At 37.7% G+C, this 26,995-nt stretch overlaps 1 protein-coding gene across 1 annotated transcript in view; it reads left to right on the forward strand.

Moving 5' to 3' along the window:
- Positions 1–26,995, forward strand: part of Sugct (succinyl-CoA:glutarate-CoA transferase) — a 668,818-nt gene that overhangs the window by 181,789 nt on the left and 460,034 nt on the right. Inside the window, 1 exon segment of the mRNA XM_036188867.1 lies at positions 24,050–24,121. Within this exon segment, the coding sequence (XP_036044760.1) occupies positions 24,050–24,121 (72 nt within the window).

Below are 26,995 nucleotides of genomic sequence, written 5' to 3' on the forward strand. Positions count from 1 at the left end.
CAGTTTGCATTTCTTGGGTCATACTCCTTGCAGCGGTCTTGGGAGGGAGGTATTACCTGTATTGTTCAAAGGGTGATAGGGGCTAAGATGAAGTGGGGTTGGTGAGCTGCACAAAAGGAACCTGTGCTGCTAGCCTTTGTGTTTTGCTTTCTCTCCCTGTGACTGATTAGAATTTTGGGAGGGAGCAGCATTCTGAATCACTAAGTAGTTTATGAGAAGTGCTGAGGCTAAGTTATTGAATGCCACTGAGGATGTTCATGATCTGGAAGAGGATCAGAGGACAGCCTTAGGAAAATCAAGGGTTGGGGTAAACTTTGAAATGGGGGGGGGGCGGTTCACAAATGAAGGTAGAAAACAAGGGATGTTCTGCTGGGTAGAGAAAACATTCTGCAAAGTTATGTGCCTGGGTAGCTATTTGGACTTTGCTAGTCCTCCTAGGTACCGGGAAAGGTTCTTGAGAGGGGTGATGGGAACAGCGATCAAGAAGTAAGCAGGAGTCAGATCAGTTGTAGACACTGCTCTACAGGAGGAGCGTGTGTGCATTTTCCAGCCCAAGAGCTCCTTTCCTTCTGTTGGTTTGCTTTGCCTGACTTTCATGTGATAGATTTTGTTTTGTTTTGTTTTTGTTTTTCGAGACAGGGTTTCTCTGTGTAGCTTTGGCACCTTTCTTGGAACTCACTCTGTAGCCAAGGCTGGCCTCCGCCTTCCTCTGCCTTTTGTGTGCTGGGATTAAAGGTGTGTGTTACCACTGCCGCCCGGGTGATAGTTTTTGTTTTATTGTATTTTAAAAATGAATGAATGAATGGAAACCTAGCCAGTAGGGTGAAGGTCAACAACTGAGCTTGTACTTATACCTGCTGGGAGAGAGAAAATCAGTTTCCTCCAGTAGAGTGACACTCCATGGCAGGCCTCATGTTCAGGAGTAATTGAGCAGCAGATAATTGGACTCCACGAGGTTTTTTCTTTCTTTCTTTCTTTCTTTCTTTTTTTGTATATACTTTTATTTGGTTACAGTTCTTTTTTTTTTAGATATGGTTTTATTTTGTTTTATAGGTTTTGTTGAATTGAGGTTTTGTTTCTGTTTGAGAAAGAATTTCAAGTTGGGTGGATAGGGAGGAGGAGAGGATCTGGTGGGACTTGGGAGAAGGGGAAGAATATTGTCAAAATACATTTGAGTTTAAAATGGTTTTGAAAAGTGAAAACTACCATAAAAATGACAAAGATTGTAAGTACTGGGGGGGGGGCTGTCTCACTACCTCTTCTTTTGTGCAGACAAGTATCATGTCTCCATTTCCACTGACTCCATCAAAACTTGTTTATATTAACCTAAACACTCTATGAGCTGTACATCATTTTATTTTCATATTAAAACTCCAGACTTGTGCTTGACCCCTTCTAGTATGTTCTGACCATGCTGTATTCAATGTGATCTTTGGCAACTCCACCTCCATGCCCTTATTTCTTCATTATTCTGCTGATTGAACCCAGCTTCTCTTGCATACTAGGTGGATATTTACCATTGAGCTTCTGCCTGCTACCACCACAGTGCATCATTGCCTGTTGAATACAACAATGGGAACATTGGTCATTTTGTCAATAATTTAATTTTAAGATGATGTTTGGTAGTGACACAGAATTTGATATGATTATAAGTGACTTATTATTCTTCATTCTTAGAGAATTAACCAGTCAAATACAAACATCTTTCCCAAAGCATACAATCACTACTAATAATACTTCATTTAAAGAAATTATCATTATTTGAAAATACTTTATTTTATATTTAAGTAAAGCAAATTTTAAAATGTCTGGTTTAATGCTGTTTCCTCTAAGAGATACATTTTTAAATAATTGAACCCATGAGATAGACAATGTATCATTTGGTTAGCAGTTCTAAAGTGAGATGGCTGAGGCTAGAGAGATGGCTCAGCATTTAAGAGCAGTGTCTACTCTTGCAGAGACCCCTGGCTAGAATCCTAGCACCCACACAACAGCTCAAAACCATCAGTAGCTCTACTTCCAGGAGATTCAACAAATTTTTCTTGTCTCTGTGGATACTAGGCACACACATGGTACACAGAAATACATGTGGACAAAACATACATACATGTTAAATAAATCATACTTTTAAGTAAAATGAGATGACTAAGCTACAATGAGGTTAAATTGTTAGCTTGGGTCATACAAGCTAACAGCCTATAGTGCTGGTGCAGCTAAATGCAGAGTCACTGACTCCTGACTGGTATTCCCAACTTGATGAACAGCTATCAGTGGCTTTTAAAGGAAGACCCATTTCCCATTTGATTTTTATTATTGTTTCTCGGAATGTCACCAGTGCAGAAATATCCTAACTCCCCAAATAACTGTGGGACAATAATAATCTTCCTGGTGTACTCTATATCCAGTAAGAAAGTACATGCCAGTCTATCTCAAATAACAGAGCACTTTATAGAAAATGACTAAATGTATTTGGCAACACCCTTCCAAAATATATTTATGAATCCAGTTGAACAAAACTTTTATATAACCTTCTTTAACAGTGTTTGTTCCTAAAAATTATACTTAAAAATCACCCAATGGAAAGCCATTACTTTTAGTTTCTTTGCAGTTTTTAAAAATGTTACTAAGAATGTAGTTGCCAGGTTTCACTTAGTCACATTTTTATAGTCCAGTCATTAAATGGCTGAAAAAAAAAAGCATCTTGAATGGAAACGTTGACATAAGCCTCATTACCTGGGCTCTAGTGCACTCATTGTAAAGCATCCACCTTCTCGTGTGGGTTTTCTTACAATGCGATTGAAAAGGCACTGGAAAATTAATGTTGCAATGGAGAATTTGATTCTATGTATAAAATTTTAAACACTCCAACAACAGTGAATATTTACAACATCAATGAGTTTATTTGGAATTAAAGTTTATCATGAGCTTTATGATATTTAAAACCTTTTACAATTGGCAATGCATTATTTCCATCCCCATTTTTAAGTTTTTCTCATTTATTTGACAAAACTATTGTTGAGTATCTCTGTTCAGGCTTACAAGATTACTTATCATTTTTAATAAGAAAATACAAGTTTTAGGATCTTAAAGGGATCAATGGCACTTATCTTTACAAATAAACTTTAGGTGTTTAAATTTTGAAGTGTTTCCTCAGTGGTGAGATAACACTTAATGGTTGAAACAGTTGAGTCTAGGACCTGTTGTTGTTCCTGCCATCATCATCACCATCATCACCATCATCATCATAATCATCATCATCATCACTGTCTTGATCATTGTTGGTGTGCATAGTCCCCATAAAGAAAAGAAGTTGTGGGGAATTGATCCAGTTGAGATGGGCTGGGAGTACTGGATTATGTTCCATCCAGAGAGGCAATTTCTTTTTGTGTATTCCTGAAATGTGTAAGTGTGTGAAAAGCAGTAGACATGTAAGGATTTTACTAATTATTTGAAATTCTAGGTAAGCATTTCCTTGTAATCAGATTCCTTAGATATTAATTTGTGGAACTTGAGAATAAATGGCTATTTTCTTTCAATTTTCTGCCAGATTTTAAGTGGTTTGTGGGTAAGGGGTGGTGAGCATGAGTCTTTTTTCCTATGTAACTCTGGAAAAGTTGTATTCCTATAGGCTTCATTTTGTATACCCACCTAATGGAGATATGATAGCATCGAACTGATAAGATCCCTGGGACACTTAGATGCATTATTGCATCATAAGCATTCAATAGGTTTTGTGACTGTCTTCAAAATGCAAATAGATTCATGTTATGTTGTTTCAGGGCAGAATGGCAGAACAGGTTTGCAGGTTTTGGTTCTCGTCCTAGTTTCTTACTTAAAGCTTGTTCAGAAAAGTTAGTGCATTCCCCCAAGGACTTTTCTTATGAATGAAGTAGGGTAATTATACATACCCTGTAGGCTTTTTGAAAGAAAGAGTTTACGTATGTAATGATCAAGCATAGAGTCAGCAGACCTGATAGTAGGTGGTCAGTAAATGGGAGTCATAATTATCTGCAAAACAAACAAACAAAAAACCCCTCAGTAATAATTAGATTGAGTGTTCAAGGACCCTGTGTCATACATAATAGCATGATTTTGTTCAATAACACAAAGAAAAAGTCAGTGTTCTGCAGACTCTCACATAGTTAACTCCCAGCCAAAAGAAATACATTACAGAGTAAGTGGTTGTAAATGTAATGTTCTATTTATACATGAGGAAAGTGTTGTGAACTGTGGAGCCATGTTTAAATATCGTGTATGAAGGCTTTCTTGTTTCTTACCTTGTAAAATGTCCGCTGTTGATTAATTTTTTTTTTTTTTGATACAGGATCTTGCTATGTAGCCTAGGCAGGCTTTAAACTTGCAGCAATCCTCCTGCCTCAGCCTTCTGAGTGCTAGGATTGTAGGCATATACGATCATGCCACTTTGATACAGGATCATTTTCAATGCCTTTAAGTAAATGGGAACATGTATGAAATAGCCCCAAGATTTTGGAAATAAATTGAGAAAGATCTCTAGACTCTAGACTAGGCCATGTTCTTTCTTTGCACTGTTTTTTTTTTTCCTTAAACAACCTTAACTTGATCTTAAAATCATAAAGGTTTACAGCTGAAAGGAACTAGTCTAATACCTCAAATTTATACCCAAGGAAACTGTGTGTGACCTGACAAGTTAAGTGATTTCTCCCAAGGCCATATAGTAAATTAGTGGCAGAATCTTGATCTCTTGTTGCCAAATCCAGAACATTTAGAAAAAGGAATAAAAATTGGATCCAGGCAAAAGGGAAACTTCTTAGCTTAGGAGAGGTGGTATTGGGGCTCTAAAAAGTGGCCTACAGCACAGGGCTGGGAAGAGATTAGTTGGCTGGTTTGAGGATCCTTACCTGAGGCAGAGGTTGGCTCTTATGAAATTATTTGGATGGAGACATAAAATTCCTATAAAGAATATTGTATTATTAGCTATGTTCAAATATTATTTATCCAGCAATGTTGGTGGAGCCAGTAAGACCGGCGAAGTGTTTCCCAGCCTCAGGATAGGAGAGAACTTAGTTCTGAAAGGTGCTGCCAGCAAATATGTCAGGGAGCTGCTTCTCTTTTGGTGTGTCCATTTCTTCAATACAGTAAATCTATAATGATCCATATGTCATGTGATTGTGCTGATAAACAAGGGGATTCATAAGATGAATTTAGCATCACATCTGGCATACACAGTAACCACTTACCTAATAGCTAACTATGCAATACCAGATGATCAATCTCTTTACAGTAAAAGATCTGTTAAGGGGAGGTAAAACCTTCTTCTTTAGAAAGGACTGAGATTTACTAGGTTTCCAGAGTTTTAGCTAAATGGCTCACTATTTAGAATAAACAGGAAAGTAATAAGTGACTTACATGGACACGGAAGATACAAACTGAGATGCTAAACAATATATTACACACAGTTAAATAATTAGTGTGTCTGCTTGAATGTGTGTGTGGTGCTGGGATCAAACCATGCTATATCTTAGCAAATACCATCACTGAGTTACACTGTAGCCCTAAAGTTTTGATTAACAGCATATATAGAGAAGTTTTCTAAGAACATAAACTATTTCGTTCTTGTGGATATCTTTCTCTCCTTATGCTATCCGATTAACAAGATTTAATAGTCACAAAAAATTCTTTCTGGATAATACGCTCTCCTATTTTAAAAAGCTGAGCTATAAGGACACACTAACATAGAATCATTTTCATCAGTTTTCCTTTGTCATTTATCCAAAGCCCTTATTTAGGGAATCATAAAATTGCAAACATGATTATCACCATGAAAGGATAATATTAAATATGATGCAGAATACACAAGTTAATTTATAAAATTAATATGGGAGAAGATGAGTGCTCACACCCTCTAGAGCCTTCTGGCTGTTAATGGGACACTTGCTCCTGTACAAATCTGAAAGAAGATGCAGTTTTCCTTAGATTGTTCTGTGGTGCTTTTCTGAGAAAAATTAATTGGTGAGCTTTTAAAAGGAATTTCTGATTAAACTTATTTGAGAAATACCATTAGAAAATTAGGCCTCTTTGGAAATTGAAAATTCACTACTATATTTGATTTTTGAAGAATACTGTTAAGAAAAAGGCTGTTGAATTTGATTTCTCAAACTTTTTTTGAGTGAAGAAAAGGTATATATGTGGTATCTGTGTGTTTGTGGGTGAGGAATGGAGGAATGTCTTTCTATACACTGCGAATATGTGTTTCTCTGATTGATTGATAAATAAAGCCATTTGGCCTATGGCAAGGCAGCTTAGAGGTAGGTGGGAAATTTAAAGGGAGAGACAGGAAGAAGACAGGGAGAGACATCAGCCCATCATCCAGGGAGCAGCTTGTAATAGCACAGGTAAAGCCACCGAACACATGGCAACATATAGATTAACAGAAATGAGCTGAGTTTAAATGTAAGAGCTAATGGCCCAACAGTTTTAGTTAATATAAGCTTCTATGTGTTTACTTGGGGGAGGTGAGTAGGAGAGATTTGTCCTGACTGATGGCCAGCCGGGACACAGGAAAACTTCCAGCTACATGTGGGTCTGAGTGGAGGTGCTCTGAAAGAGATGGTTCTATTTGCTCTTTATGCAAATGTTTCATGGAACTGTACAATAGCTGGGTGGTGGTAGTGCACACCTTTAATCCCAGCACTTGGGAGGCAGAAGCAGTTAGATCTCTGTGAGTTTGAGGCCAGTCTGGTCTACAGAGTGAGTTCCAGGACAGCCAGAGCTGTTACAGAGAAACCCTGTCTTGAAAAACAAAACAAAAACAAAAACAAAAACAAAAAACAAGCAAGCAAGCAAGAAAACAAACAAACAAATCTACTACAAAATGATTTCCAAATAGGTGTAAATATAAGGACCTCCGAAGTGCCAAGCCCTATGCAAGGCAGATGGATCATAGTTTCATAAGATATAGATCCAAACTTATTATTCACTGCTCCCTCCAAAACTACTGTGCATGATAACCCTAGTGATCAAGATCAAGGGACCATCAGTAATGAGGCAGCTACTTCATCCCTGCTTCTGCTTCTTTCGTGTAGTCTGGTCTTTTGTCTGACATTTATTTTTCCTGAGGCTCTCTTGACTTTCTTACTTAGTTTCTGGCTTAATATGATCTTCTGAGCCCCACCTCTCAAGGCTTTTGAGTCCTTGAGCTGATGCAATTAATTGATTTCTGACTAGTGAGTGAATCAGTTGACTGGCATAGGAATGGTAGCTTTACATTTTTTTCAAGATAAGACGAGGAACACTCAGTTGAACATTGTGTAGAGATGTTTCTTCAAGGTGTTTCAACTGAAATATTTATTAAAAATATCTCATACTAGTGAAACTCAGAACTATATTTTGGGAGACAGGGAATGGTAAATTATTCCTAGTTCATTCTGTTATTATATAAAAATTCCTCAGTGTTTTTCACATTTATTAAGAGGGCAGGAATCTCAGACAAACTAAAATATAGCAATTGCTCAAACACATGAATAAACACTAAAATAAACCAACATATCTTTGCTACCCTTGGATGTTTTAGATAATGTAGTATGTTCATATGGTAAGAGAGACAAGGCATAGAAGACCAGATATGTCCTCTTAAGTAGTTAATGAGACCAGAAACACTGATTTTTGTTACTGATGGACCAGAAAGACTTGAATTTCTTTTTATATTGTTTGGGAAGCTTTATACAGCATTTTGTTGAAAGCCTTTCAGGACACAACCAGGACTCGGCCATGGTGTATGTGCCAGTGAGAATCCAACTCTTGTGTATAACCAATGTCAGAGACATAGGTGCTTACAGAATAATATTCAGATTGCATCTTTTTTAAAATGATTGTTTCATGGGATAGAAATAGTTAAAATATATATTGAGCCCCTAATCGACAACTCAGTATAGTTCTGTGAGAAGTCTGCGTCTGTTTTTCGCTTTTCTGGTCACATATAGAAGGGGCCATAGATCCTTAATCAGCTGACTGAGGCTTACCTCATACAGATTCTTAGGGACTTGAGAAAGAAAGAAAGTAAACTATGCTCAAGTTGTGGGTTATTTTGCCCTTTGAATATTAATTTCACAGGGAGAGAATCCTTTCTTTATCTAGTCCTCAAGTGTTGTGTCCTATCATACAGGCCTTCCCTACCATAAAGTAGCAATTTATTTTTTTGGTATTCACCTTAAGCTTATATATTCTAGTGTCCAGCCAGGAGAAGGAATATAGGACTATAATTTATTAAGCTGTGCTTTTACATACTATAGTAAGTTCTTTCAATACAAACACTATCTTATTTTTAGTGTGTTTTTTATAATATATAAAAATATGTTTTTTGATTGATATATATCCATTTTACCTGGTCAGGTTTCACAAGGACATCTTCACACAAATGAATAAATGCACACCAAGTGTGTTTCCTCCTGTCTCCTCTATCTTCATCTTTTGCACTCCTTCTGTATTGTCAGGCCCCTTTGTTCCTCTAGACAAAGGTTCCATTTATACCTTCATGTCACATATTCATGTATGGTGTTATATATCTCTGTGAAATGTAAGATCCACAAATGAGAGAAAATGAGATATTTGACTTTTTCAGACTACATTTGCTTACTATGATTATCTCTAGTTGTATCCATTTTCTGTAACTAGTGTAACCTTTCCTTTATGACTAAAAAATGCCATTGTGTGCATATTACACACTTTTTTTCTGAAAAATAGATTTTTTTCTCATGTAATATATCCTGATTATGATTTCCCCTTCCCGCATTCCTTCCAGTTACTCCCCACCTCCCATCCCATCTGGATCCACCTCCTTTCTGTCACTCATTAGAAAACAATCATCTCGACAGTGGGAGTAATGAAGGGCAAGATTTGAGGGAAAGAAAGCTTAGGGGAGCAGGAGATCCCAGCTGGATCAAGAACAGAAAGGGAGAATGAGGAATAACAGACCATGATAAATGATGACCACATGAGAACAGGAATAGGCAGAGTGCTGGAGAGGTCCCCAGAAATCCACAATGATACATCCTCTGTAGACTGCTGGCAATGGTCGAGAGGAAGCCTGATCTGACCTAGTCTGGTGATCAGATGACTAAACACCCTAACAGTCGTCTTGGAGCTCTCATCCAATAACTGATGGAAGTGGATGCAGAGATCCTCAGCCAGGCCCCAGGTGGAGCTCCAGGTGTCCAACTGTCGAAAAAGAGGAGGGACTGCAAGAGCGTGAATTGTTGAATCCAAGATTGCAAAAAGCACAGGGACAAATAGCCAATCAAATGGAAGCACATAAATTATGAACCAACGGCTGTGGAGCCCCCAGCTGGAGCAGGCCCTCTGGATAAGTGAGACAATTGAATAGCTTGAACTGTTTGGGAGGCACCCAGGCTGTGGGACCAGGACCTGTCCTTAGTGCATGAGCTGGCTGTTGAAACCTTGGGCTTACACAGGGACACATGCTCAGCCTGGAAGGAGGGGACAGTATCTGCCTGTACTGAATCCACCATGTTTAAATGAATCCCCAGGGGAGTCTTGGTCCTGGAGGACATGGGAATGGAGGGGAGGGGCTAGGGGAAAGGTGGGGGTGGGGGCAGGAGGGGGGAGGACAGGGGAACCCATGGCTGATGTATAAAATTAAAACACATAATAATAATAATAATAATAATAATAATAAAAATAAAACAGTCATCTAATAATTAATAACAAAGTAAGATAAAACAAGAACACATCAGAATAGGACAAAACAAACAAAGAGAAAGAAAAGAGCCCAAGAAAAGTCACAAGAGACAGATAGAGGCACAGAAACCCACTTGTTTCTACACTTAGCAATCTCATAAAAATACAAAACCAGAAGCCATAATATATATGCAAATGGTAGGATAAAAAAGAGAAAAAAAATCAAAATTAAAGTAAAAAATGATAAAATACAAAAAAGAAAACAAGGAAAAGGCCAGAACTAATACATGAGACAAGGAAAGATGCTTTTTGATTTGTTGTCTGTTGACCATCTACTACTGGACATGCAGCCTATCCTTAAGAGTAGTTTCCCAAGTGAGACTTTCTTGGAGAAAATTAAATTTTCATTTGCAAGTAGTTATCAATTGGAGATAGCCTCTGGGCTAAGGATAGGGGCTTTCATCCACTTTTCCTTTTAGCTCTAGGACTCCATTTGTTACAGACTCATGTGGGCCCTATGCATGCTGCTTCAGTCTCTGTGAGTTCATATATACATTGGTCCTCTTGTGTTTAGAAGGCCTTGTTTTCTTTATTTCCTCAATCATCTCTGCCTCTTATTCTATTTTGGATTCCTAAAGGGTTCCCTGAGCCCCAAGGGGAGGGATTTGATGGAGAGATCCCATTTAGGGATGAATGGTCCAGGGCCTCTTACTCTGTCTATTTTTCAGCTGTGAGTCTCTGTATTTGTTCCCATCTGCTTCTTGAGAAAGCTTCTCTAATGATGGCCAAATAAGGAAGGCACTGCTCTATGAATATAGCAGAGTATCATTACGAGTCATTTTATTGCTACATTCTTTTAGTAGAACAGTAGTATTTGATTTTTTCCTAGGTTCTTAGGCTATCTAGTCTCAGGTCCTTGGTCACCTAGGCAGTGTCAGGTATGGGTTCCATCTTGTGGAATGGGCCTTAAGTCAAACAAGTTACTGACTGGTAACTACCAGAAGCTTTGTGACACCATTGCACTAGCATGTCTTGCAGGTAGGACAGACTGGAGATAGAAGGGTTGGTAGCTGAATTGTGATTATCTTTCTCCTTCAGTAGTATGCAGAGTAATTTCCAATACCAAGAACCTTAGCCCACAGCGGTGAGGGCTATAGGTAGGCACCACTTCTACTATTGCATGTTCAATGAGTTGTGTAGGTGTTGTATTAAGCATAGGGCCTTACCATCATTTTTTAGAGAGCAACCTATAGCCTTGGCAACAGCCCATGTTGTTTGTTCATTCCTGTGGGATTCTTTTGGCCAAAAGCTCAATTAGATGCAACCCATTCCCAGTTCTAGAAGCTTCATTTGGTGAAAAGAGATGTCCAGTTGGGGCTATGTCTCTGCCATTATTTGGTGATTTCATTTAGATTGCCTTCATTTATGTATATATTTAGGAAATTTCATGTATTAAGTTTCCATACTACCTGTCAAATGGTCCTTAATTTTTGTGGTCTCTCCCCATATTCCCTCCCTCATCTGTTCCCTCTTCCCTCTCCTTCCCTGCTTCATCCTTTCACTCCAGGGATTCCCCCATCCATCCATAGCTATCTTTTCTATTATCCTTTCCTAGGGAGATATACACTTTTACTCCCTGTCCCTTATTCTACACTTAACTTTTGTGGTTCTATGGATTGTACCTTGGTTATCATTTCTTAACAGCTAACATCTTTGTATAAGTGGATACATATCACATTTGTCTTTCTGGGTCTGGGTTACCTCACTTAGGATATTTTCTAGTTCCATCACTTTGCCTGCAAATTTGGACAATCTAGCCGTGACTTCTGTCACCCTGTTGATTTCTGGAGTTGATTTGGCTGATCTGGCTGGCCAGGCTGGTGTCCCTTTCCTCTCTCACCACTCCATGTGCATGCCTCCCAAAGCTATGCCCTCAGCAGACAACCTCTCTGAATAAGGAGGACCAGATTCCAGTGAAGGGTACACAAGTAGCTGCACTCCCCTGCTAGAGCCTCCAGACAAGCTCTCAAGGTCCATACTTTCTTTGTCCATTCCTCATCCCTATATTAATGGACACCTAGATTGTTTTCATAAACAATCTTAAAACAAAACTTAAGTTTTGTGAATAGTGAAATAATAAACATAAATGTGCAAGTAAGTCCTTAATATATTGACTTAGAATCTTTTTGATATATCTGGACTATATGGCAGTTCTATTTTCAATCTTTTGAGGGGTTTCTACACTAATGTCTAACATGGGTTGATGAGTTTACATCCTCATTAGAAGTATATAAGGGCTTCCTTTGACAACATCTTGGAAGCATTTGTTATTGACATTCTCAATGAGATAAGGCAGAATCTCAATGTAGTTTTAATGTGCATTACTCTGTAGTGGGATATATATGTGTGTACATAATTTTTGTTATTTTTATTGGGCATTTTGAGAAGTGTCTTTTCATTTAATCAGCCCATTTATTGACTGAGTTGTTGGATTTCTTTTCATTTATAAGGTGGTTCTTTGAATATTGTAGATATTAATCTTTCATGAAATACGCAGTTACAAAGATTTCCTCCCATTCTGCCTTTTCACTAAATTGTTTTCTTTGTTGTATAAAAATAATTTCATGAAATCTCATTTGCTAATTGTTAGCATTATTTACTGGATAATTAAAGTTCTTTGCAGACAGCATCTGACTCTGCTTATATTTTAAGGCTTTTTTAGGTCTTAAATCAAGGCTTTTGCTTCATTTGGAGGTGGCTTTTGTACAGGGCGAGAGGGATTTAGTTTTATTCTTCTACATGTGGATGTTGAGATTTCTGAGCATAATTTATTGAAGAGACTTTCTTTTCTCCAATGTGTGTTTTAGAATCTTGGTAAAAAACTAAACTCTAATTGTGTGACTTTATACATGGGTCTGTATACATATACACATACATAGTGATCTGCATGTTTGTTTCTGTGGTAACACATGCAGATTTTGTTACTCTGACTCTTTAATACCATTTGAAATCATGTGTGGTGATACTGGCAGGATTGTTCTTTTTGTTCACAATTGTTTTGGCATCCATATAAGTTTTACAATTGGTTTTCTTCTTTCTACAAAAAATGACGTTGGGGTTTTGATGGTGATAGCATTTAATATGTATATTGGTTTTTGGTAGGATAGCCATTTCTTACAATATTCATTCTGCTGATTCATGAGTGCAGGAGGAATTTCCATCCTTTAATCTTTTCTTCAGTTCCTTCCCTTGGTGTTTTAAATTTCTGACTGTAGAAGTGTTTTAAATATTTTACAAAGGGATGAGTCTTAAAAATGTTTGTGGGGTTGTGATGTAGATCAGTGGCAAAAAGCATGAATATCATGCACAAAGCCTTGAGATCCATCTACAGTGTAGAAAAAAATCCAAACCCTGGAGTACGTTGGTTTTCTCGGTGTCCTGCAATATGCTTCCAGCATTGTATCTGTTCCATTGCTTTACTTGTTTTTGCTTTAAAAATTTATTTATTTATTTAAATTTCTTCTCTCTTTCTCTTTCTGTATGTGTAAGTATGTTTGTACATGTAGGTGTGTTGATACACTTGTGTATACCACAAAATATGGTTGGAGATCAGAGGATAATTTGTGGAAGTCAGTTCTCTCATTCTGTGTATGTTTGGGGGATTAAACTCAGATAATCATGGTCATTGGCAAACATCTTTACCCACTGAGCTATCTTACCAGCCCTATTCCATTACTTTCTAGATTTAAATGGAGTTTTCTAGAAGCCTTTTTTGACCCTGGAGTCAATCTGCTTTAGATATAGGACGTGTGTGTGTGTGTGTGTGTGTGTGTGTGTGTGTGTGTGTGTGTGTATGTATACGTATGTATAATAGGCATCATATTATTTTCAATATATATTTGGTATAATAATATATATTATTGAAAATAGATTCTTCTGTCATGCAATATACATCCAGACAATAGTATCCCTTCCTGCCACTCCTCCTAGCTCCCTCCCACCTTCCCTCTCTCTCAGATCCACTTCCCCTCTGTTTTCCTTCCGAAAAGGGCAGACATCCAAGAGACAACAACCAAACACAACAAACAAGATTAAAAAAAGATAAGGCAAAAGCTTTCACATCGAGGCTGGACAAGGCAACTCAACAGGAGGAAAAGAGTCCCAAGAGCAGGCAAAAGAGTCAGAGACACATCTGCTCCCAGAGTCAGGAGTCCCACAAAAATATCAAGTAACACCTAAAACATACAGAGGACCTGGTGAAGATGCATGCAGGCTCTGTACTTGCTGCTTCAGTCTCTGTGACCCATATGATTCAGTAGGCTGTACGACCCTGCTTAGCTGATTCAGTAGGCTGTATTCTCCTGGTATCATCCATCCCTGCTGACTCCTACAATCTTTCCATCCTGCTTCCATGAGATTTCTCAAGCTCAGCAGGGAGGGGCCAGATGGAGACCTCCAATTTAGACTCTCACCCATAATGTCTGGCAGCTGGAGGAAGCCTCTCTGATGATGACTGCACAAGGTACCAATCTATGAGTATAGTGGAATATGATTATGAATTATTTCATTTGGCCATGATTTAAGACCACATTTAACCTGTTCCTACAGTCTACCTGGTCTTCTTATAAGCACATATATCTCCACTATCACACGTTTTCCTTGTGTGCTTTAGATTCCAGCTCCCTGGCCAGGAACTCATATTTGGAAAGAACATTTTACTTTCTGGATTATGCCCAATCACCAGGTAAAAACTATTCATAGCATTTTCTAGAAAAGGTATAGAGGCTGATGCTATAGCCTTTGATGTTAAACTTTGGCATTGGAAAGATATAGTGAAAATACCTCAGTAGAGACATGGAGACTTAACTTAGGACACCCGGAACTGCTAAGAGAAGCATAGCCACCATCTGTCCTTAACTTAGCTTCACCTACAGACTTCAGTGATCATCTTTGGGGAAGGAAGTTGGCTGTGGTAGTCAAGCTTGTTATATTTGCTCTTCTTAGGGGGTCCTGGTCCTTTGTCTTTGAATTCCTGAGAGTTGCTCCTCTACCCTATTTTCTGCTTCTAAGTTTTGCTGTCAAGTCTTTGAATAATGTTTAGTATTTCCCTTTTAAACTTAATTTAAAAAATTTCTTTTGAGAATTTCATATATGAGTTCTATATTTACATATACACCCCTCTCTTCTTCCTATGACTCCTCCCATTCCTCCCATTTTCTATCAAATCATGATCTTTTCTTTAAGTATTGTCACATATATGTAAATATCATAATTAAGTATTCATATATAAATACAGCATGATGAGTCCATTTAGTGTTGCTCTTATGTGTATTTATTTAGGGATGACTACTTGGGATTAGATAACATATCAGGAGCTTGTCCTGGAGAAGACTGATTATCCCTCTCTAAATAGCCATCTCTAAGAGCCTGTAGCTCTTCATCCAGGAGTAGAGCCCTGGAAGATCTACCCTATCCATGCTGCCATATTATCTGATGTTACTACTAAGCTGGTTGTGTTTGAGCAACCATATTGTTGAGATTTCATGGATATGGCTTCCCTGTCATATTTAAAAGAGTGTCTTAGGATAGTTGTCCTGGTCCCCTGAGTCTTTGGTATAGGATCCATCCACCCACCCATCCATCCATCCATCTATCCATCCATCCATCCATCCATCCACCCACCTACCCACCCACCCACTCATCTATCTATCTATCTATCTATCTATCTATCTATCTATCTATCTATCTACCTACCTATATCAATTCGTGTTGGATACCCCACAGTCTTGGATTTTTGTAACTCCATTTGCTGCAATACTTCAAGTGTGAGAGTTACTTATCTGTGGTTGTTATAATACATATTTACAATGCAGTTAGAAATTATGCTTATTTTGGATAGTGGTGGGTGTAGGTTCTTCTCTAGGGTCCATGACCTCATCAGCTACAGGCAGTAGGCTAGGTTTACAGCACTAGGCATTAATACCTTCCTATTGAACACCTTCTGATTCTATGTGGACTAGTCCTTGGAGAGACTTTTGGGTTGGTTCCAGGTTAATTCCTCCAGTCCCATGTCCAAAGTGTTATGTCTTCAGCAATAGGGACTTAACTTCAAATTCTGCAACGAAGGGTGTGGTAGGAACCTGTATTATTTTGGTGATTTTTCTGGACTCCCCTGACCAATGACTCCAAGGAGGTTTTCCATTTCCAACACTGGAGTGTTTAGTAGTTTTTCAGCTTCAGTCATATAGTGGTGCTGATGTAACAAAAATAGCACTATCTGTTGCCTACATACTTTTTAAAATAACAGTTGGCTACCACGTGGGACCTGAAGTTATCCTTGTCTGTTGTCCACAAACCTACATGCACCAAAGCTCAATCTCCTTGCTTCTTATACCTTTTTGTGGGGTCTTGACGTCTACTTTTCCTGTATTCTTTGTTTTGTTATTGTTGTTTGTTTTGTTAACTTCCAGGTTCCTGCCAAGCCATTTTTTTTTCTGCCTGAGATTACAACCCTTTATGTACAATCTGGAGTAATGCTCTGAGCCTTATCTTCACAGTTGTGGAGCTAATTGCCAAATATAGGGACTTCACATACTGTTCTGGCAGGTTTTGCACTGATTCCCTTCTACATCCTCATACTCTATCCCAATATCTTTTTTCCTTAACCATGCTCATTCAAATTACCATGGTCTGAAATTTATCTGTTATCTCTAGACCTCAGTAGGTCTAATATTGGGGTTTTCTCTGATTCTTGTCTTACTATTCATGCACTGTGATTTTTCACTAATAAATGTGGGGATGCAGTTAAGATATGCTTGAAAACATTACCAATCGATTCTATAAATTTCTTTAAGATATCCTATTCTAACCATAGTTGCTATGTTTTTCTAGTTTGAGTCTTCAGCAGGTGGTAGTAAAATGTTGTGCTGTGTCACTGAAGTTCTACTCTGCACACCTTTCCCGTGAGTATGATGTAGGTGTAGGCTTCTTGTCACAAATGCTATTTTCTATATGGCATATAGCTGTTATAAAGCTATGAGTGTCATAACATATTTAGTATACAAGAGGGAAGTTAATGAAAAATTGATACTGTCAGGGAACTTTTAAATTGGAGTGTTTGTGAAAAATCAAATACTCTGGTTAAGCCTGTTTTTCACTTTCCATTAAAAAGTGGGTGCTATTGATAAGCTTTCCAAGTCATTTGGCTTAAAACTCACTCTATGTAAGCCCAAGGTTCCAAACAGCCAGCTCATGCACTAAGGACAGGTTCGGATCCCACTGCCTGGGTGCCTCCCATATAGTTCACAGGGACGCTTTGCTCAGTCTGGAAGGAGGGCACTGGACCTGCCTGTACTGAATCCACTAGGTTGAATTGAATCCCCAGGGGAGTCTTGGCCCTGGAGGAGATGGGAATGGAGGGGTAGGGCTGGGGGGAAGGTGGGGGTGGGGGCTGGAGTGGGGAGGACAGGGGAACCCATGGCTGATGTGTAAAATTAAAACACAAATATAATAAATAAAAAAAGGAGAAAAAAAAAAGACTCACTCTAACCCAGCCAGTTCAGAACCATCAGAAGTGATTACTGGCACGTGTCTCAGGAAAAATGATTTGGCTTGCCATTTTCCACTGCAGTTCTTTTGAAGAAAAGCAGACTGTCTTCACAGAGCACTATAAGGAAAACTATATCCCTAATAACTTATGAATGACATGAATAAGTGAAGACCTTTCTCCTTCCTTGCTATTTCCTCTATAAGTGGTGCCAGCAATCCAGTGATTGAAAATCCTAGATAAGTTAAAAGACTCTCAAAAATATCTCTAGACAGCCAAAGTTCCTATGGTTTTGGCGAATTCTAGCCAAAAATCCTCATATAGTATTGCTTTCAAGGGTACTGTAGAATTATGTAATTCAAAAAAGGGCTTGCATTCAGTGATGAGTTTTCAAAATGTGTTATTCCACATGAAAAATGCATACATGAGGCCAAATTGGTAGTAGGGAAGTTTGAGGGGCTGGGACTCGCTTGCCATTTCCTACATTGTTCCATTCCATCGATGACACTGTTCTTGATCTACAAGCAGTCCGTGACTTGTTGCCATCTGGCAGCCAGCTCCAGCACCATAAGGTGTGCTGAACTGTTAGCAATAGCAAATAGTGTTCTATATTTGTCACAGTGTACTAGCACAGACCCAGAAGTCAGTTGTCTGATGTTACAGAAAACATTCTAATAGTGGTGAGCTAAACTTCATGGAATGCCTTTTTCCTGTGGATGATGAAGGGCATCAGCAATGGTTCCCTTTTGTGGAAGAACAGTCTGTTAAAATTAAGTAGCCCCAATAAGGCTTAGTATTCTTATTTTGAAGTTGATACCCTACCAGTTATACATACCTTATTAATAATAGAGACAACACTACAGATATCTAGACAGGGCAATTTACAAAGAAATTGTACAGCATAGAAAGGCACAACTATACTCCTACTCACCCCCTTCCACTTGACTATTGGTTATACTCAGTTAGTGAGGGGCTTCTAGACATCTGTATGTGTTGTTATCTTTGGTCAGATTAGTAATTAGGACATCACTAAGCCAGGCTGGCAGTCTGGAAGCTCACTTGTCTTTTTCTTTTTCCTATCTTTCTGAGGAAACCCCAAACATAATACATGCAAGTATGTGTTTATTCTAAGTCTAGGTAACTGAAACATGACAAGGAAGCACTTCTCTCAACACATTCACTTCCAATTATGTTTCTTGCAATGCTTTGCTTTCTTGTTGTCTGTAAGCAAACTGTGGAATTCTTTCTCATCTTCTTGTCTCATATTCCCTAACCAAGTTCAAAACACCCCTATTGCATGAGAAAGTAGAATCACTGGGAACTTGTTCGGTGCCTCCCATCCTATCCATATGGGAGGCATGCCTACACCCATGCCTGTTCCCGACTTTGCTGACATGGTTTGCGTATGTTCACCCCACATCTGCCAGTGCTATTTTGTCCTTGACTGACTCTGTGCTGCATTCTTAAGCCACTGGAGAAGTTCTTTATGAGAGTAGAAAATGTTGCCCCATAGGCATTTATTAGTCCTTACCCTACTCCATTTCTTGCAAATGATTTAATTCATGCAGTTTCTTCAGTTATACATTATAAGCAAATGATTGCCAAGATTTTATCTATTGTAGCTGGAGTTTTTCTGTGTCCCTGTCAGCCAGCAATCGGGACAAATCTCTCTCAACAGCCAGTCCTGCAGCCACTCAGACCCAAGTAAACACACAGAGGCTTATATTAATTATAACTGCATGGCCATGGCTCAGGCCTTTTGCTAGCTATCTCTTATGTCTTAAATTAGCCCATAACTCTCTCTCTCTCTCTCTCTCTCTCTATCTCTCTATCTCTATCTCTCTATCTATCTATCTATCTATCTATCTATCTATCTATCTATGTATATATCCACATGTTCTGTGGCTTTACCTGCATCCCATTACGTGTTGCTCCTTGGCATCTCTCTCCACCTTCTTCCTGCCTCTCCTTTTGAATTTCCCATCTTCCTCTAAGCTGCCTTGCCACAGGCCAAATGACTTTATTTATCAACCAATCAGAGCAATACATATTTGCAACATACAGAAAGACATTCCCCCATCAATTCCCCCTTTCTGTTTAAACAAAAGAAAGGTTTTAACTTCAACATAGTAAAATTACATTTATCAAAAACAGTTATCAAGCAAGAATTACAGTTACAATATCCAGTCTATTTATATTTGGCAAATTCAAAGAAAATATTCTATTTATCCTATATTTGTGAGTCTAAAGTCTCATATCCAATTTATCTTTTATCATAACCAAGTAAAATTATAACTATCTAGTCTTCAACTACATCAAAGACCTCAGAAGGATATAATATTACCCAAGTAAACAGGAAGTGCATTGTAAGCAACTTCCAAAAATCTAGAATGACAGAGACAGCTGGTTGCCTGGACAGTCACCCAAAGTTCTTCTGCAATGTTGGGGTTTCCATAATCTATAGTTCAGATTTTAATTGGTTCCTACTTGAGAAATTTGCTCTGGGAAATCTCACAAATTCTCCTAAGTACCAATGTCACCTGTGGCATCATCCTCTCCTTTAGTCTGTAGTTTGTAATCATCATACTCAGTCTATTATCAATTCCACTAGCTTTCTCCACTTAATTATTCACTGACCCCATTTTCTTCTGCCTCTGCTCACTTGGACCTTAGTCTAAGACTATACTGTCTTCTGTCATGATCATCACAATAGCCTCTTAATCAGCTTCCTCCATTTTAATCTTATTCTCTAGCCAGTGGTTACAGTGAAGAGAGGGAGAGATGTCTTTCTGAAATACAGGTACTATCAGTTAAGTCCTTTTAGGGATTTCCCATCAGCTTTATGGTACATAACGTATTTCCTATGGTCTTCAGCTTCACCTGACTCTCTTTCCTCTTCTGCAGCCTCACTTGTGCTACTCACTCTTCTTGTAGGTTATTGCTCCTTCCAAACATGTCGTTCTTTCTTTCATCAACAATCTACTTCCCCCATCTACTCTATTTAGTGTATACATATGCATTCTTAGTTCTCAGCTTAGAATGCATTTTCTAAGGGAATTTTTCTGCTTCTCATCCCTCAACTCAAACAATATTAGGACTATGTATTGTAAGATCTCATTATGGTCTGTATGCTTCCATTCTAGAGCCTGTCACTGTCTGCCATTATTTTTGTCAGTATTTGGCTGATATCTGCCATTTTATTAGAATGTAAGTCTTATGTGAAAGGTCACTTGTTATTTTTTTTTTACCCATCATACCCAGTGTCTGGAGATACAGTGTATTTTGTTAGATGGATGAATAAGTGTACCTTAACAAATTTAATCATTATAATAATTTTAAAGGTAAGTACTAATCATTCCTATGTTATAGAATTAAAAACTGAGTCTTTAAAATTATGTAACATGCCTGATACTGTGCAGGTTAAATAAAATTGATCTAGGATTTAATTATCTAATTTAGTATGTTTGTTGAGATAAGAATATATTTTAAAGAATTTAATTAGATTAGACATTTTGTAACAGTTTTACTGTAAATTAAATTTAGAAAATTATATCAGTCATATTAATGCTTACTTTAAAGCTAATAAAATAAAACAAGACACCTTACAGTTAAATAAACAGAATGTGTAATTGAAATTTAAATATATATATTTTGGTTATTAAAATGATGACATTTCAATGTTCTTGTGAGGGGATATTAAAAAGAACACTAGCAATATAGTAAGATATTAGTTATGTAAAATGTATATGAGAATAGGAAGAAGAGCTCTGTGAGCAGCTGTTTCTTTTGGGTTATAATACTGTATAGTATATAGGTAATTTATTTATTCCTTGTCATATTCACTCCTTATCCAGTTTTCTATGGTGTTAATTATTTTTTTAAAATATTCTTATTTAAAACATATCTGTTTTATGAACACTTTAAAATATTAATAGGGAATAGTTATTAAGATAACTCTAAATCTTACCTTAGTCTTTATAATATGTGGGCTGATCATATTCTATTAGCTCAAGGGCTGCTAAGTATCTACTTTCTCACAGATGATCAAAGAAATTTCTGCATCTGCTTAATATTTCCCTTATATTGGTAAAGATGTTTCATAACATAATGGAGGTTGAAGGAAACAGCAAGCAGATCCTCAATTCATTTAAGGAAATTTATTTAAATGAAATCACACCTACTAAAACTTATTGAAGAGGTCACTGATCAATTTTTAAAAAATGACTCTTGGCATTATACTTGACAGTAAATAGTTACTTCACTTTTCATTTGCTACCTCACTTTAAAAAAATATAAAATAGTAGAGAACTGGCATACTTTCATAGTTAGCCATGGTTCCCATGGTTCGCTGAGAAACCTGATCTTCAAATCATTTGTAGCTTACCCACAGGTCTGTTGCAAACTCCCTTCCTGCCATTTGAGAAACACCAATACATTATCCTTGTCACTCACTTTGCTGTTGCCTTTGTGAACAAGGAAAAAAAGCTTACAATAGTTCATGTGATACCTTTTTAATAGCATTTGAACAGAATAAAAACTTGCTGTAGTTTTTAAATGCAAGATAAATTTTAGCTCTTATTTTATTATTTAGAACTAGTCATTTGATCAATTGCTTACCCTTTGCCAACCCCTTATCATAATCCTTGACTTTCTTTAGATTTTGGTTCTAATAGAAAGAACAATAAAGAAAAACATTCAATTTCCCAGTCTGTCAGTAGCATGCAGCAGATAATTTCTTGATCTGTGTACATACTGTTTAATGCAGTAGCCACCAGCCATGTGTGTTTGGCTATGAAATGCTTGGCCAATAATTAGTAGGATTGTGGCTCACTATTGTGAATTTAAAATTTAAAATAGCAGCTTTATTGATATAAAATCACATGATTGGCTCTCATAAGGGTTTAACTAAGTGAATTTTAGAGTTTTCATAGCTACACAGCCAACATCACTACCAAATTCTGAGAATTTTCATTACTCTTCCAAAAAAATATCCAAATTCATTAGTTATTCTTCACCTTCTACCAACTTCTCCAACCCTAGGTAGCCACTATACTTTCCATCTCCAGGGATTTACCTATTTTGGGCATTTCATAAGAATAGAATTATAAAATGTCATCTTTATGTTATTTGCTAACATAAATTTAATAGCCATATGTGCCTAGTGACTACCATAAGATCAACTGAAGTAAAAAGACCAAAGACTGAGTGCATCTTCCTGGCACGTAGAAGTGGAGGAAAGGGACAAAAATTCATGTTGTGTTGTGTTGATATTTTCAGTGGAGACAGAAGACATAAATTCTGAGGAAGAGAAGAGACTAGAGCTGATTGAGCAAAGGACATGCTCAAATGTAGTACAGAGGTCATCAGCATAGAAGTGATACCTGCAAGATTAGAGAGACAACATTCTTCTCAAAAGCAGTTCCTAGTGAAGGAAAGCAGGTGAGGTTGCAAAGCAAAGCTGACTCAGGAAGAAAGGAAATTCAAAGAGCTTGTTGAGAAAGAACTGACTGACTGGGCAGTTGGAGGGTAAAGCTTGACTTCTTCAATTACATTGAGGTCACATGTGAGGAAAAGGGGGTGGAAAAGATCTCCCCTAGAGCTGGGCTGTTTGGTAGTGAAGCTGCTAATCTGAGGGTCTGTTTCTGTCCATCTGAGCCTATCCCTAGAGAGCAGTTGACAATTTTATGTGTTTGAAGCCACATGAAATAAAGACTGATCTTGATGTGCTGGTTTTTATGCTAAAGAATGAAAATCACACAGAAGTTTACACATGAAATCCTCAAAGAGCAATGCAGCTCCAACTTCTCATTTTCCCTCCTCTTCCTTTCTCTTCCCTCTTCTCCCTCCCTCTCCCTCCCTCCCTCCCTCCCCCTCTCTCTCCTCCTCTTCCTTTCTCTTCCCTCTTCTCCCTCCCTCTCCCTCCCTCCCTCCCTCCCCCCTCTCTCCTTCCTTCTTTCTTGGGGTGTTGTGGCACACACCTTTTAAAAATTTATTTTTGTTTATTTAATGTGCTTTGATATTTTGCCTGCATGCATGTCTGTGGGAGGATATCAGATTTTTGAGTTACAGACAGTTGTTAGCTGCCATGTTGGTTCTGGGAATTGAACCCCAGGCCTCTGGAAGAGCAGTCAGTGCCCTTATCCCCTGAGCCATTTCTCCAGCCTCATTTTAATCAGTAGGGAGATGGAGGCACAGCTTGAAGCTGTTGCCCTCAACAGCCTGACAAAAAGCCCTTAATCTTTAGGAGTCTTGACTCATGTAAAACTGAGTCTTTGGCTTTGATGCTGGAAAGCATCAAGTGTGAAGCTGAGTTGGAATTTACTAAAAATACTTTGGAATAGATTTTAAGTACAAGCATTAAGAGAAAGGAGGGCACTGTGGGAGAAAGTAGACATACCCAAGTTTCACTCCTTTTTTCCCTCCATCTATTTTTCTTACTCTTTATAAATAGTTGTACTTTTTGGTGTACAAAGTTCCTCAAGTGAGAATGAAAACCAATAAAAAACAAAACTTTGAAATATCAAAAATCAATCTACAGTGTAATGAAAGTAGAATTTCAAGTTATGAAACATTTTCTTAAATTTTTTGTCACTTTTTTCCAACATTGTAGAAATTAGTAGAAGATCTGGGAAGCAGCTTGAAAGTCTTAAATGAAAAAAAAAGATGCAATTATAAAAGATATGTACTAGGTTGCTGTTGAATTGATGAATAACATCATTTAAGTATATTAAGCTTTCAATATAGATTTATCAGGAATTTAAGCTAATTTTCTGGTCTTGTCTATGTACAGACATACACTTACATATGTATTTGTTGTATCTTTTTAAGGCTTTTAAAACCAAGCATGGCTACCTCGTAATTGGAGCAGGAAGTAACCAACAGTATGCTGTTGTATGCAAGGTAATCCATAATCACCAGAATGGGTGGATGGCAGGTTCAACTGTTCATTTTTTTACAAACTGAGGGAGAGTTCAACTTTGCCTGACAGTATTGCTCAGTCATAACTAATTCAGTTTCCTGTGTTAACACCTGAAAGCACACCACTTGATCCAAATGGTGAGGCATAGGTCTGGTAAACACTCAACACTCCCCTTTCTTCCTTTCCTTCTTTCTTTCCTTTTTGCATTTTGTATGCTTATTTATGTGTGCATACCAAGGTATGCATGTGGAAGTATCCTTCACCTTATGGGTCCTGGAGAATTTTTTGTTGTTGTTGTTTTGTTCTTTTTTTTATGTAGCATCTAGTTTAAATGAGAAATTTTAACTTAAATTTTTCTCAATTAAAAAATTAAATCTTTTTTTTTTTTTTTTTCCCCGAGACAGTGTTTCTCTGTGTAGCTTTGCGCCTTTCCTGGATCTCGCTCTGTAGACCAGGCTGGCCTTGAACTCACAAAGATCTGCCTGCCTCTGCCTCCTGAGTGCTGGGATTAAAAAATTAAATCTTAATAAAAATATAATTATATCATTGCCCTTTCCTCCCTCCAATCTTTCTCATGTGTTCCTTCTCAATCCCTCTCAAATTGATGGCCTCTTTTTCTTTGATTACTATTGTTACATACACACACACACACACACACACACATGCACACACTCACACGCACATGCACACATATATAATACTTTTCTCAATTTTAGAGGGGTTTTTGGTCCTGGAACTTTTCTCCTTTCCTTTCTACCTCCCTCATCCCTCCCTTTCCTCTATATCATATTTAATTATGCCCAAGTATAATTGAAGTATTTGCAAATTAACTTTATATTCTGCTAGAAATTTTAAGGCTTTTTCAGATACCTTTGTTTAATGAACAGCTTTCTGTGGAATTTATGCTTAAGTATTTTAGGAGTTAAAGTTATATTAGAAATATTTCTTTTTTGCAGGGTCTGAGAAAGCCTTGAAATACTTGGAACAATTTAGGTTAGGAATAGGCTAAATTTTCAGCATTGCCTGGACAGGTTTTAATGTGTTCATCTTTTATCTTGATTTTAGATCTTCTGTTTAAGACCTTTTTAGAAGTAAAGTACAGAATTTTGAAAATTTCAAAGTGTCACTTCACTTTCACTAGTTTAAATCCAAGAAATATGAACTAGTTAAGATATATTTGTTTTTATTTTTATTTACTTTTTGCACATAGACAAAGGTTTCACCTATCAACCCCTTTTTCCTCACTGAGAAAGGATTGGATTTTTACCACCTGTGTGACCATACACTTTCTGTCTTATTAAGGATTCCTGAACTCCTCAGAGGATTCATTTTCACTCTAGTGGGTAACTTACTGTGTACAGGAATTATTTATTATGGTGCCGCTTTTGTGTGAGAGGCTAAGGGGCAGAGCTCAAAGCCAGTGCAGAGGTGGGAGGTAGAAAAAGTGACCAGTGGCGGTGGTTCTGACCGCAGGAAGGGCTTGCACAGCTGAGGTGGGGAGGGGCAAGATTTCATAATTGTGACTCGGGAGTGTAGAGAAAATTGATTCCAACATTTGATCTGGGATCAAAGAACCTTTATTACAAATGGTCAGCTTTAAAAATATGAACCATACGGAAACTGTTGCCTGTGAAGTCATTTACGTACTCAGCTGCAGAGAGGGAAGCAAGTACAGATTTGCCTTCGGTGCCATATGTTTGGAGCTCCACCCCAGAGCCCGCCCCGCTCCCTCTCTCCCCACGCTCTTCACTGTTTTGTTCTGTTTTTTAATTTTTGATTCATTTCTGCTGATTACTTTGAAATGTTTAAACTTCTTCATACGTATCTATAAGAACACTTTTTGAAAAAGACCTTTATTTCAAAGCAGGATATTTACTACACATTTTAGTACCAAAATATGATTTACTGTTATGATATGCTTTATATCGCTTCAAAAGGGAGACTGTCGTAGGGCCTTAGATAATGGCATATTTGACTTTGATTTTCCCATATGTGAGTTAGGAATGATAATCCCTGCTATGAGCCATCAAAGCAGTGCTTGTAAAAACTCTGAGACCTTGGAGGAAATGTGTGGAGGGTTTCAGTGTTTTGTAGGTCATTGGTTGGATTTGCTGAGTGAGCGCTGCAGTTTGATCGACATTTTCAGTCTCTGTAATTATGTCATGACATGTAAACTTATACAACACTCCTTTTCATCCAAGCTAAAAAGGTTTGTATTTCTACTTGAATACAAGCTCTCTTTTCGTACCAGTAATACATAAAGAATACATTTCTAGTTCTATTTCACCCACACTTACTTGTCAGGGGCGGGCTCATGCAAACTGGCCTCACAAAAGTGAGCCCTAGTCAGATTCTTTAGGAAAGTCACCAGAGCTCTGCCTCCTAGGAAGGGAGGGAGGTGTCAACTGTCAGTGATGAATGGATGGGAAAGTAGAAATTTGACAAACCGGCTGACTAACACATTTTGAGGAGGAACCCTATCAAAAAGTCCTGATTTTCAGGGTCCAGAGTCAGAGCAAAAATTCTAGGCTTGGGGTCAGAAATATAGTGCTATATATAAAGTGAACCTTGGTTTGTGACAATTTCTATTTTATGTTCCTTAACATGATGCAAAGGAACAGGGAAAATGAGCATATGTAAGCTATTTTAAACTGATTGATGCCAACATTTATGACTATTTCTATTTGAAGTATATTGACATACTCTTTATAGTCATTTAGACGGATGGTTTCCTTCACTGGGTACAGAAATGCATTGGTTTTCAACTTTAATATGCATAGAATCTCTGATATTCACATTCTCAAAGATTTGACTTTGGTGTGTTTGAGGTAGGGCACAGGAAACTTCAACTTTAA

Source organism: Onychomys torridus, chromosome 5 (assembly GCF_903995425.1).
Source record: "Onychomys torridus chromosome 5, mOncTor1.1, whole genome shotgun sequence".
Taxonomy (NCBI): Eukaryota; Metazoa; Chordata; class Mammalia; order Rodentia; family Cricetidae; genus Onychomys; species Onychomys torridus.